Source organism: Chiloscyllium punctatum, chromosome 5 (assembly GCF_047496795.1).
Source record: "Chiloscyllium punctatum isolate Juve2018m chromosome 5, sChiPun1.3, whole genome shotgun sequence".
Taxonomy (NCBI): domain Eukaryota; kingdom Metazoa; phylum Chordata; class Chondrichthyes; order Orectolobiformes; family Hemiscylliidae; genus Chiloscyllium; species Chiloscyllium punctatum.
This window is the reverse complement of record NC_092743.1, coordinates 59,110,578-59,123,820: the sequence shown is the minus strand read 5'-3', so window position 1 is coordinate 59,123,820 and position 13,243 is coordinate 59,110,578. Positions and strand designations below refer to the sequence as shown.

Here is a 13,243-nt window from a genome sequence, read left to right as displayed (position 1 = left end):
GATACTCAAAAATTTTAAAATAGACATAAAAAATACAAAGTAAAAATTGAATTAGTGTATGTAAGAGAAGGCATAGTAAGAAAGATGATCAGCCAACGTTCCAGCTCCTGAGCTCTGTTAGAATGCATGTCAGGTGTGAATACATGTCAGGCACATTAGAATGAATGTTGTGTAAGATTGGATTTAGCTTCAATTTTTCTTCAGTCAAGTAGGTCATTGCTACTCACCATCTGGGTGTTCAAATGATGAATAACCGCTTGGATAAGGTATCGATGATTAGTACCATTGAACGGTATTTCAGTACAAACAACTACTTTTAGAAGCGATGGCATAAAGCAAAAGTAAAAGTGTTAAAAATTATCTAGCACTTAGAGGTTTTATAAAACAATTTGTGAACACTTGATCACGACACTCATATTATAGAAGCACGTAGGTAATTACGAACCTCTTTACTGATTAATAAAAATTATGCTTTGGTCCCACATTGACTTAAGTGGGCAGATACAGGCAAAAGAAATACACAGACACTTTGCACAGGATCTCCCTGCAGCTACCATGGGGCAATTTACTTACTTTAATTAAAGGCTTTCCATTCAGAGTCAGCTGTTTGTTGAGGTGTTAGGTTCTCAGTAAACATTCTATCTAATACAGAGAATATATGAGCGCCATGTGCATTAAAATCTGAAAATTGTTTCATTATCCTCAGCACATTAGAGATCGTATATTTACAAATTAGTTACAGCACTGAATGAGGCCATTCAGCCTATTATGTCCAGACTGATCCTCTTCAAGTGCAACTCAGCGGGTCCCGCACTTCTGTCTTTTTCCCACAGTTCTGCAAGGTATTATTTCTTTTGCAAGTTCCCTTTTGAAAGTCATAATTGAATCTGCCTCTGCTACCGTTACAGGCAGTGCATTGCAGATACTAACCACTCATGAGAATGTATGAGAAATGGAAGCAGGAGTAGACCATATGGCAAGTTCAGCCCACACTGCCATTCAGAAATAATAATGTGTACTCTTCAGCTTCAACTCTGCTTTCCCATCTGATTCTCATATCACACAATTTCCTGAGAGACCAAAATTCTATCTCAGCTGTAAATATATTCTATTTTCCCAGGCAGGAGAAAATATCTCTTGGAAAGATACCCTAGCATGTCCCTTCAGAATCTTATATGTTTTATTTAAACTTCAGAAAGTATAGAGCCATTTAGTCAGTCTCTCATCTTAGGATAATCATCTTACACCAGAAATCAAGTCAATGAAAATCGCAGGAGTACCAATATTGCCTTCTCTCTGCTGAATTGCCCTCCATGCTTTAACAGTATTGATAACTATTGGTTATGGCAATATTCCTTAACTGTCCTCATTTTGTCCAAAAATAGCAAGCTAGTAAGGGGGCACTTTGCTCGAGAGATTTTGATATCTTACCGTATGAAAGAGGGTCCCCATAAGCCCAATCACTCACCTAAGATAAAAGCGAACTTAGTTGTTAGTTTTAAATATCCGGGAGATCCAGGTCACTTACAATGCAAAATAAAAGAGCTGAACCAAACGTTCAATCTCCTGAACGTTTGCTTATCGAATATCAGGGGGAGCATTCGTATAAGGTGCAACACACAGAGAAGAATATTCATCTTAATAAGAGCTATCCGACCTAAACAGAAGCGATTCCTATCTTTGAAGGTCTTGTTTGATTTTGTTGAATAATTGAATAAAATTAGCTTTAAACAACTGATCAAAAACTGGAGTGATGAATATGTCCAAAGCATAAGACCCCAATGTGACCACTTAAATGGGAATCGAGATTCGTCCTTAAGACCTAACATCTTCATCAAGACATAGGCATAGGTTCTGACTTTGTAAAATTAATCTTGTACCCCGAAAAAGTGCCAAATCAGCTGATGCACTAAAAGTGCTGAATTTGACAAAGAAAAATGAGGACATCATCTGTGTACAAAGAAATCTTATGTAATTTTAACCCCACTTCTGGAGGTGATACATTGGAATCCCGCCAAATGGCCTTTGCTAACGGTTCAATCACCAATGTAAAAAGCAATGGCAAAAGGGTCGGCCCTGTCGGCTGCCCCTAAAAATACTAAAATTGCTTGATCGTACCCCATTGGTGATGACTGCAGCCAGAGGATCACTGTAGAGAACCTTTACCCATCTTACAAAGGCTTCGCCCAAGCCAAACCGCTCTACTGTATGAAAAAGGTACGGCCATTCAACTCGGTCAAATGCCTTCTCTGCATCTAGAGAAATCTCCAATCCTTGTGTTGACTGTTGTTGACAGGCTTGAATTACATTAAGCAACCTTCTAAAATTATTAGAGGATCTGCGACCCTTTATGAAGCCTGTCTGGTTCTCTTTAACAATAAAAGCTATCAATTTCCACTCTTAATGCAAGAGTCTTAGAGAGGAATTTAAAGTCAACATTTAAGAGTGAAATGGGCCTGAAAGAAGCACATCCTCCTTAAGAATAAGCAAAATATTGGCCTCTCTCAGAGATGGCAGGAGATGATCAAGACTGTATGAGTCATTGAATGTGTTGGGCAATGGGCCTGACAATATGCTTATAAATTCCTTATAACATTCACTGGGAAGTCCATAGGGCTGGACACCTTTCCATGCTGAAGTTACTTCACAGCCTCCTGCACCTCTTGTTCTGATAAGGGGACATTGAGAAAAGACCCTTGTTTGGGGGGTCACACCCAGAACCTCCAGATCCTTGAAAAAGGACTCCATCTTGGCCTGCCCCTCCTCACAACCCTCAGTTTGGTATAATTCAGAGTAAAATCTCTGAAATGCTGCATTAATCTTTTTAGAATAACATGTTAGGTTCCCAGTAATGGCTTTAGGGGCGCTCTTTTTCCTGGTGAGAAAAGATAGGTATTTGCCCAGTTTGTCACCATGCTCATACAACCTTTGTTTTGCGAAAGTGAATTCCTTCTTTGCTGTATGCATGAGCACGGAATTTAATGCAGACTGCAGTGTCGTAATCCTCTGTAGCTTGGCCAATGAGGGCCTGTCAAAGTAAGCCTTCTCAGCTGCCTTCAATGTGTTACAAAAAGATGTTGCTGCTCACCCTTCTGCCACTTCCTACTGCCAGAGTAGGAGATAACTAACCCCCGGCTTTGGCAGTTTCCCAAAGAACGGATGGGCTACTAACCGAGCTTGAATTAAGTGTCTAGGAACGCCCTAAATTCCTTAGAGAAGTATTCCACAAACGTATTATCCTTAAGGATAAAATGATCCATTCGCCAGTGCCTCAGGCCCACTATAACATCCTTAATCTTAACCAACAGGTACACTGGAGCGTAATTGAAGATGATAATATTACCAATCGTACAAGATGCCACCAAGTCCAGGGTTGCCATGGGAGTCAGAAAAATATCAATCCTGATGTGACATCTGTGTGGATTGGAAAAAAAATGTAAAATCCCTGCCTGTAGGGTGGAGATGCCTCCAAGTGTCCACCACCCCTAACTCCACACACAGATCCACTGATTGTTTAGTTTGTATAGAGTGTATAAGGATGCTTTTGGGCGACCTGTCTACTGTGGGATCTATAAGATAATTAAAATCTCCCCCTATGATGATATGTCAAGACTTGAGACTGATTAATTTAGAGAACGCATCTACCAGAAACTTGAGGGGATGGGCCGGAGGGCAGTAAACATTTAAAACACCATATTCTTCCCCGTTTATCAGGGCTTTGAGGAATACAAGCCTCCCGTGTGCGTCTTTAACACACTTTCATAACTTAAATGGGAGATTCCTCCTAATCAATATAGCCACTCCTCTACTTCTGGTATGAAAAGATGAAAAGTAAACCCTATCAAAGCCATTCTGCTGTAGTTTCGCATGCTCCCTATCATCCAAGTGTGTCTCCCGTAATAAAACAATATCCACCTTTTCCTTTCTAAGGCTCAAAGTACTTTTTTCCTCTTTATTGGTGAGTGACTGCCCTTGATGTTCCAGGTACACAATTTAATCAAGTCATTAGCCATAATCTTCTGCAGTAGCATTTAGATTCCAGAGAGGAGAAACTCAAATTACATATCACTGAGCCTTAGTGTTGCAAGAGTCATCGAACATATAAACTACATCAAACTAAAACCACTACAGTTAAAAAACCTACAAAGCTATCAAAGACTATGTACAAAAACCAAAAAACAAAACCAACATATAAAGCGCCAATGGACCTGAATAGGGGAACTCACCCCTGACCAAAGTAGCATCCACACATCCGAAAACCCAACTTCCCACCCCACTGCCAACACAGCAGCCAGAGCATTTAAATATCTGAACCAGGCATAAACTGCCCATAAGTAAGCACCTATTCACCCCAACCATGTTCTCTGCTCTTAGCTAGAGCTGCACTACAAACACAAGAGCAAAGAAAGAAAATTCATCATGAAATAACAATGTGAACAAAGAAATTTTGAAAAAAAGTATCACACCCATCCTTAGATATTACTTAACTTAGAAATTGAAAGTTAACATCCCAGCTGCCCCTTAGCATACCTTAGACCTGATTATTATGAATAAAAAAAGGAAAAGAAAGCCCCGACCACTTACTTTTTTTAAAGAAAAGTAGGGACATACTCAAACAACACTACTATTTGTGCATACTAAATTGTTCAGATTAGGTTAATTTGTCCACAAAGTCTCTTGCTTCTTGAACATATCAAGGAGATATACAGATCCATTAAGGTGATCTGAAGTACCACTGGATACCTCAGAGAGTACTGGATCCTGAGCTCCCTCAGTCTTCTCCTGAAGCCATTGTAGGATTTTCTTTTCCAGATCACCGCCGTTGAGAAGTCCTGGAAGAACATGATCTTAGAGCCTTCATAAACTAGGGCCTTCAGATCCTACCCCTGGATTCTGGAAGCTTCCATGATTCTCTCCTTATCTCTATCGTAAAGAAACCGCACCAAGATAGGAAGAGGACATAGGTCCAGACCTAGCCTCCACGCTATGACCCGGTGAGCCCTCTCAATCTTCAAATTTCCCATTCCAGCTTCCAAGTTAAGGAATTTTGGCAACCAGTCCTCAATAAATTCCACCAGTCGCTCACCTTCCTTACCCTCTGGCAGACCGACGATCTGAATATATTTTCTCCTGCCCTGTTCTTGAGGTCATCAAACTGGTTAAGCAAATTATGGACCTGCGTTTCCAGGGCCTGGATCCTATCCTTGGAGGAATCGGTATCAGCTTCCACCACTGTGACTCTGCATTCTACCTCATCCATCCTTTTCTTGAGGTCTCTCAGCTGCTGTTCATGCTTCTGCAGCATGATAGAGATTGGTGCCAGCTTCTCCTCTATCTGCTTCCCCAACATCTTGTGAGATTTCGCGAACTCCTTTACCAGGACTTGATAGGAAATCGGACGTAACTGCTCCCTTCCTCGGCATCTCTGAATGGCAAAAACTGTTGTAAGTTGTTCTCTAAAAGTTTCCTGGGACACCATGACCTTTCCTCAGTCCCAGGATATCGTGATGGTCCAGGTAGTGTGGATTAGGACTTCGTCCCACTTGCAATGTGTTGCGGAGCTCCACAACGCGATCTTTTTAGATTGCCGCCATCTTGGATCCCCCCTACCAATTATATTTAGGAGAGTTAAGTGTTTGACGTTTGCACCATTTAACTTTATGAATAAATTTAGGTCATTTCATTTTGTGAATAAATTGATACACAGAACATACCGTTTTATTTTTCTGTATTTTTGATTATGGACTGAAATGGGAAAAGGAATGTTTAGAACAAAAAAAGCAAGGGACTGCTGCTCATTTTAAAAGCAATCATCAATGTTTATTGTAAGTGCTGTTGACACTGTTACTTACTCAAGCAGTGGGGGAAGGTTAGTCGCAGATAAGCTGACAGCAGGATATATGTATAGTCTGAGATTCAGCCAACAATAAGTAGCTCATTGGTCTAAACTAGTGACCATTTCTCGATGACAAAGGCCTTCTGCTTTCCAACAAGTAGACGACTGGTTCCTGGGTGGCTGAACAGCAGGTGAATGTGAACAATATAGCAGAAGCCTTCAGACCTTCTCTCAATGTCACACTCAGTAGTAAAGAATATCTAATGCCTGAAGATAACTAGTTTCTTTTCCCTTGCCAGTTGCTGTAAGCAGTGGCTTTTAACTAGTAAATAAGAGACTTCTCAATTTGTGAATCAATCGTTCCTGCAAGAAAGTGAAAATTCCTTAGAGAAGAGAGAGCGACAAACAGAGTCTTGACAAACGAAAGGATTACCTTAGTGAACACTGTGGATGGGAGCCATTGAACTGCTTTCCTGATTTTCCTCTTCACCTTAAACAGCAATATGTTTTGGCCTGTCTGTATCTATGTAGGTGGCATTTTAGAAGGAGGTTAGTGTTTTAACTAGTCAAGATACATGTTGGCAATTCATAGTTCGATAAAATATGGAGCTGGAAAAAGCACAGCATATCAAGCAGCATCAGAGGAGCAGGAGAGTTGATGTTTTGGGCAGGACCCTTCATCTGTCCTGAAACGTCGACTCCCCTGCTCCTCTGATGCTGCTTGACCTGCTGTTTTTTCCAGCTCCACATTTTATCGATTCTGACTTTCCAGCTTCTGCAATCCTCACTATCTCCACATCATAGTTGTTTACCCATAACTACCATCTATTTATTTGTAATAGCTAGTAATTCCTACTAAGTACAGAAACTAGCAGTATAGATATTAGGTTCGAGAACTGCAGCTAGCGCTTTGTCGAGAGCAGGAGGTTACATGAAACTATGAAATGCCTCTGAAATGTGAAGACTGTATATCTTGGAGGAACAAAGCTGACTAGTTCTGTATTAAACTGGCCTTTAACATGGGTGTAAGAAAACAGACAAGTTGAGGATTTTCATGTCATCTGATAACATTTTTAACCTTTGTGGATTCATGGAATAACTGGGCTTGATTTCCAGCACACTACCCCAATGATGCCTGATATCTAAAATTAAATAAAGATGAACTTCTTGTTGCCTACTTCACCAACTAGTTGCCTGGAGTTTAATATTATGATAGTTCTTCCCATTCTTCTGAGAAATTTAACAGCAAGAAGTACAGATCAAAGTTAACACAGTCCAAGGTAGCAGAAATCAGCATGCAAAATGTGAAAGCATTTTCTCAAATAAATCTTTTGAGCGAAAGTCTTTCATTTAGGGAACAAGATAGCTGTTATAATTCAATACTTAATACACTTCTAACCTGACAATTTCACAATCTCAAAAATCCTTGCTGTGCTCTGACTTTGGTATCATTTGGAAGTTTCAGACACCTTCAGGAAACTCTGCTTTGGTGGGTACAACTATAGTCAACTACCATTTTAAGTATGATAATTGCCAACCTGGTTATCCCATAAGAGTTTCCAGAATGTCACACCAATTAAGATGGCAGGCTCATTTGGGGTTTCTGACACTGTAATTTTTTTACTTTTTAACTCCTCACCCCTAGCTGCATACACCATACATACACACACATATTAAAATGCTGTTTAACAAAATTCTTTAAACATGTTGAAATATATTTCTGCCTTTCTGTAGTTTAAAACAATAGGTGTTGCCAAAAATGTTATCATCACTAATCCCTTCCTAAGGATTAACTGCTTCTCAGGAGAAATTAATATAGTTATTGCTTGACTGAAATAAAGTACTTAAAGTACATTGATTACTATTGAATCTAATTGTAAAATCAAAGTAATGCACTTATAAAACCTATAACAAGAGTTCACAGTGAATTGGTAATTACATGCAACGGAAACAACATAAGAGCAAATTTATGTCTAAAATTCAGGTTTGTTTCACTATAATGTGAGATACAAATTAATGTTAACAATGGCGTTGTTTAAAAGCTAACATTATTAGGGCAAGTTGTCCTCCAATATTTTAAAAGAACTATGAAAAGTGTTCATTGAATATAGAAAAGCAAGATTTGATACTGATACATTAATCTTTCATATTTCAACAGTAATTTATACATTTTGGCCTCTAAAGAATCACTAAACAACTGGCCAGCAGAAAGGATATCATCTCATCAATGATAAAATTGGTTTTCTTGGTTTCGTTGGCACATTGAAACATTAAGATAACTGTTCTACTTTAAGACTAGCAAAATAATATTGTATGACAGAACCCTTATGTAATTCACTCAAAATGATTACCTATTAATAATAGACTTGTATCTAATTCTAACAGTGCTCCATGGCATTATTACACTTTTAGCATTTTAGTATGTAACAATAGCAAAAAAACCCCACTCTAAATGATATAGGAAATACCATTGTCATCATTCATAGTGATACCAAGCTTTCCCTGATCCTTAGATACCAACCTGTTGATGGAAGATTGTAGACAATTGGTTAAGTAGTAATTAAACAATATCCAGTTAAGTGGTTTTTCAAGGGAAATCGTGCACTCAAATACATTCCAGCCAATGGAGAAGACTACCGCTGCCTTCAGTGGGGTCTGCTGGCCAGTCTTACCCAGGTAGTTCAACAGGAGCATTCTGTTTTAGGCACGAAATGAAGATATACTTAATAAGTCAGATTAACACTTTACTATTGTGCGTCCTAAACTTTAAGTAACACAATGGATTCCCTATATGAATTTGTTAAGAACAGTGAAATGAGTTGTTCAAGGTGATCCTGGTTGCAAGTGTACTTATGGATTGGTAAGAGGTAACCTTTTCACTAAAATACTTCTTCAACTCACCTGAAACCATTTCATGAATATTTTTATCCTGACTGAGGGAAAATTAGAGAATAAGGTAATACCAGCAGACGTTCTGTACATCTTAGCAGCCAATTCAAAATGATGTTAATAGAGGAGTGAGAAAAGATTATGTATCTGTGCTTCTCCCACACTTCGATACAGGTATGAGAACCTCCTGACACTTCCGGGAGACAATAGCACATAAAATTGCATGGTTGCAGCATCACTTTGTTTCACCAGAAATTAATGAGCCAGGGACAGACTAATTTGTGTCCCAGCTGTACATATTTGCAGATGGATTTTATTGCAGCTGCATTTAAATGGCTGACATTCTTTCTTTACTCTAGCCGTTACATTTATCTTATTGCTTTTTGTGGGCTTTAATATTTACAAATTGGCTGATGCCTTTTTTTTGTTTAAAGTAATTCATTGCAAAACTTTATAATAGCTCAAGTGAGGTGCCAAATAAATACAAGCAGTTTAATTTTTTCTAATGGTTTTTCTTCTCTACTTTTGCCACTTCCCTTTCTAATCTGTGTGACTTCTTAAAATCTGCATTAAATCCACCTGCAGTTCCTTAAACAATCTTAAAACTTTGAATTTCGCCTTATTTATTGCATGTTGCAAATTGTTTTCTCATTTTGATGATAACTCACCCGCCCATGGAGACACCAGCAGCCATTAGTGGAGCTTGTGGAAATGTTTTCTGTACATGTGAAATGACTGTTTCCAAATCTTCTGTGTTCGCTGCACAATATGTTCTGGGAGTCTAGAACAAGCCATACAGAGTGGTATAGTGAGTAATATGGGCTACTGCTTGTGGAAATCAAAGTAAATTATTCTCAGGTGCAACACCTTAAATTAAATAGATTTGGAATTCACTGTTCAATTTTAAGGTGGAACTATGAAACAGGAATTTAAAAACTGAATCCTCTTGTGAAAAAAAACTGGTATTTTCAAATTAATTGTTGGGATTGTTCTCCTGAGCCAGGCTCACTTTCCATATTGTCGTGACCACTGGTGAGAATCATTGGAATTTGAGACATAATCCATAGTGATAACTTCCTGTTGACCAGAGGCATATCAGCCCCTTTGTAGTCACAAGAGTTCACAGTCCAATCTGTCGATTTTGTATGTATCAGCCACCCTGTGAAAAACACATTTGGGAATTACACATTAAAAAATGTCTATAATGTAGTACATTTTGTATTTATCCCTTTGAAGAATACATAAGAACTGGTTTTTAAAAAAAGCTAATTTCAGCTCTACTGGACATTTATTTTATTCTCTCATGGGATATGGACATCGCTGCTGGACCAGCATTTTTTGCCAGTACCTATTTGCCCTTGAGAAGGTGGTAGTGAGCTGCCTTCTTGAAATGCTGCAATACATGTGCTAATAGGTAGACCCACAATGCAATTAGAGAGGGAATTGCCTGTTTTTAATCCAACATAAGTGGCTTGATGGGCACTGTGCAAGTGGTAATGTTCCCACGTATTTGCTGTTCTTGTCCTTCTCAGTGGAAGTGGACGTGGATTTGGAAGGTGTTGTCTAAGAATCTTTTGTGAATTTCTGCAGAGAGAATGAAAGCTTTTGTATGTACCAGCCTGGATTCATTGTTGAAGACCTACCCCCTAGTTACTCCTGTGTTGCAGGTAAAGTTCTTCTCTCACTTTGAGTGCTGCAAATCAGTTAAAAAAGGAATCATAACTACTACAGAATCTCAACTAATCTGCAAAACTAAGGATTATGAAACTGATTGTTCAACTACCAATGTCAACATTACCAATAACCTCAACTCTAACATCTTTAGTGTTTAACTATCCTTTATTTTCAAACAATTCAGAGACTGATCATGTAGTCTTATTTTTACTTTAACTGTTTGGACTTACTCTTATTTCTAATCTGGGTGCATGTGTGTTTCATTGGTATTTCTTCTTGTGTGTAGTAATTAATGCACTCACTTTTTTTTATTCATTCAAGAAAGCCTGGTCAAGTTGTCTCCTTTTAACATTTAGTAACACTTATTACCGCTGCCAGTATCAATGGTGCAGGCAAAATACATGTAGTCAAAACGTATTCCTGAAACTGGTACAAGGATCTTTTCATCTCCAATTGAGGAACCTAACATACATATGAGGTCCCTTCTGCCATATTAGTTTGTCCTAAGACAGCCAGTCTGGCTGAATGCATGAAAATCAGGTCTACACTGCAAGCAGAATAAAATTCTTGGCAGGCTTCCAACAAAAAAAAACTGTGTTAAAGATACTTACCAGAACGTAGAATGAGGAGGAATACACTAGACTACCTCCTGACAACCTTATTTTCTATACCACTGAAAAGTTACATCTTGTTATGTAGTTTGTTTCACCTGAACAGTTTCAATGCCTCTGAAGGATTGATTTCTTTGTAGAGCGTGTGTCACTGTTGCTTTACATTGAATCTGTAGGCAGCCTTAACTTTCTTCAGCTGACTAGGTCAGCTTTCGACAGAATGTTGGTGATGTACATCTGCTTTCCTTGCTTGTATCTCACTTTAAACATCTATGCAAATTGATCGTCATCCTGACAAATCTCTAGCAACCATCTTTATATGCTTGCTTTTCTACTTTCCAGAAAAATGAGTGCAAAGTAGTTCAATGTTTATTATTTAGAGCACTGCTTTTCTCATGCTGAACAAGTGTAAACTTTCCATCATGTGGTGTCCTCTATATTTAAAAAAAGTTAATTCAGGGTACATGGGCTTTGCTGACTGGGCCAGCACCTGTTATTCATCCCTAGTTGTCCTTGAGAAGATGGTGGTGAGTTGATCTTGACCTGGGTAACTCTTTAGGATTAGTGGAGGATTCAATTATGACAATGCCATTGAATATCAAAGGGTGATGGTTCGATTCTCTCTATCAGAGATAGCCTTTTTTTGGGATTTTTATGTTATGAATGTTACTTACTATTCCCCAGCCCAAGTCTAGATATGGACTTCTGCAGTATTGGAGAAGTCATGAATGTTATGGAACATTATGCAGTCATTGACAAACATTCCATTTCTGACTTTTACGTTTATATCCATAACTCTGGCCTTGATCTCTCTGGGACTCTTCTATAAATTGTCCTTTTTTTTCAATTGACTTTTGCTTAGAAGTACCTCTCAGCATAGCACAAAGCCATCGATGTTCTTTAGCTGATGATTAACCACTGCACAAGTTGATAGTTTTGCTGAAAGTGAGTTTCTTTTTTCTCAGCAGATGTTTTCTCACAGTTGGATCATTTGTCCTTTCTTTCATTCATGGGTTGTGGGAGTTACTGGCTGGGCCAGCATTTATTGTTGATTCCTCATTGCCCTTGAGAAAGTAATGATGAACTGCCTTCTTGACTTAGGCACATCACAAAACTGATAGGGAGGGAATTCCAGGATTTCAACTCAGCGACTCTGAAGCCAAGATGAGTTGTGGTTTGGAGTGGAACTTGAATGCCCTGATGTTTCTGTTTATCTGCTACTCTTGTCTTTTGACATGGTAGTTGTTATGAGTTTGAAAGGTGCTCTCTAAGGAGCCTTGGTGAATTTCTGCAGTGCATCCTGTAGATAGTACACACTGCTGCTACTGAGCATTGGTGGTGGAGGGATTGAATATTTGTGAATGTGGTGCCCAATCAAGCTTTGTTCAGGGCAGTGTCAAGTCCAGGCAAGTGGAGAGTATTCCATCACACTTCTGACTTGTGCCTTATAGATGGTGGGCAGGCTTTGGGGAGTCTTGTTATTCATCACAAGATTCCTAGCCTTTGAGTTCCTCTTGTAGCCATAACATTTATATGGCTAGTCCAGTTCAGTTCAGTTTCTAGTCAATCATAACCTAAGATAATTTTCTGTTTGATGAAATAATCCTTCAGTTGACCAAGCACAAGATTCTGCTAGATGTTTCAGTGAAGTTACATGTTGTATAAAATAATAGTTCCGATAGGAATGTTGGAGATGTCTTTAGAATCCATCCAACTTATTAATTTCTTACAGTTTTGGTGAGGAATTGGGAATCGCCTTGTATGTTAAAGGAGGTAGATGCAAGCTCTCTGTCTTCCAACAGTTTTAACAACAATTTGTAACTCATTAATGTAACTTGCACCTAATTGCTATCATGCAATAAACTACACTTTGTTATGATAGTGCTTCCACTTGTTAAGACTCACTTGTGGTTGTTTCTCTTCTCCTGGGACCAAGTAGATTTAGGCCCAGTCAAGGAAAGAGGATTGGCGTCAGTATCTTTCAACTGACAGATGTCACATGGTGATTAGACGTGGACATCATTGCTTAAGCATTGATGAAAGAAGATCTATTTCTCATCGACCACGTGAGTTTACAGTTCCACTGCTTTCAGGTTCACTCTGACAGAAAGTGAGGTGTTGCAAGTACTGGAACCAGCAAGCTGCCAGTAGGAATTGGTAGAAAGACCAAAAAAAAGGAATAAGCAGCATTCCAAGCTAGATTTAGTATGAAGTGCAATAGAAGCAGTGAGAG

The 13,243-nt window shown here is 38.8% G+C and overlaps 1 protein-coding gene across 2 annotated transcripts in view; it reads right to left on the bottom strand.

Moving 5' to 3' along the window:
* Positions 1–13,243, bottom strand: part of abhd3 (abhydrolase domain containing 3, phospholipase) — a 101,611-nt gene that overhangs the window by 25,394 nt on the left and 62,974 nt on the right. Inside the window, exons 5-6 of one of the 2 annotated variants that reach the window (XM_072570398.1) lie at positions 9,394–9,506; positions 8,358–8,531 (exon numbers count right to left, since the gene is read on the bottom strand). In XM_072570398.1, coding sequence (XP_072426499.1) covers positions 8,358–8,531; positions 9,394–9,506 — 287 coding nt within the window. The remainder of the gene's footprint in view (positions 1–8,357; positions 8,532–9,393; positions 9,507–13,243) is intronic. The other variant, XM_072570399.1, reaches the window with a different exon arrangement.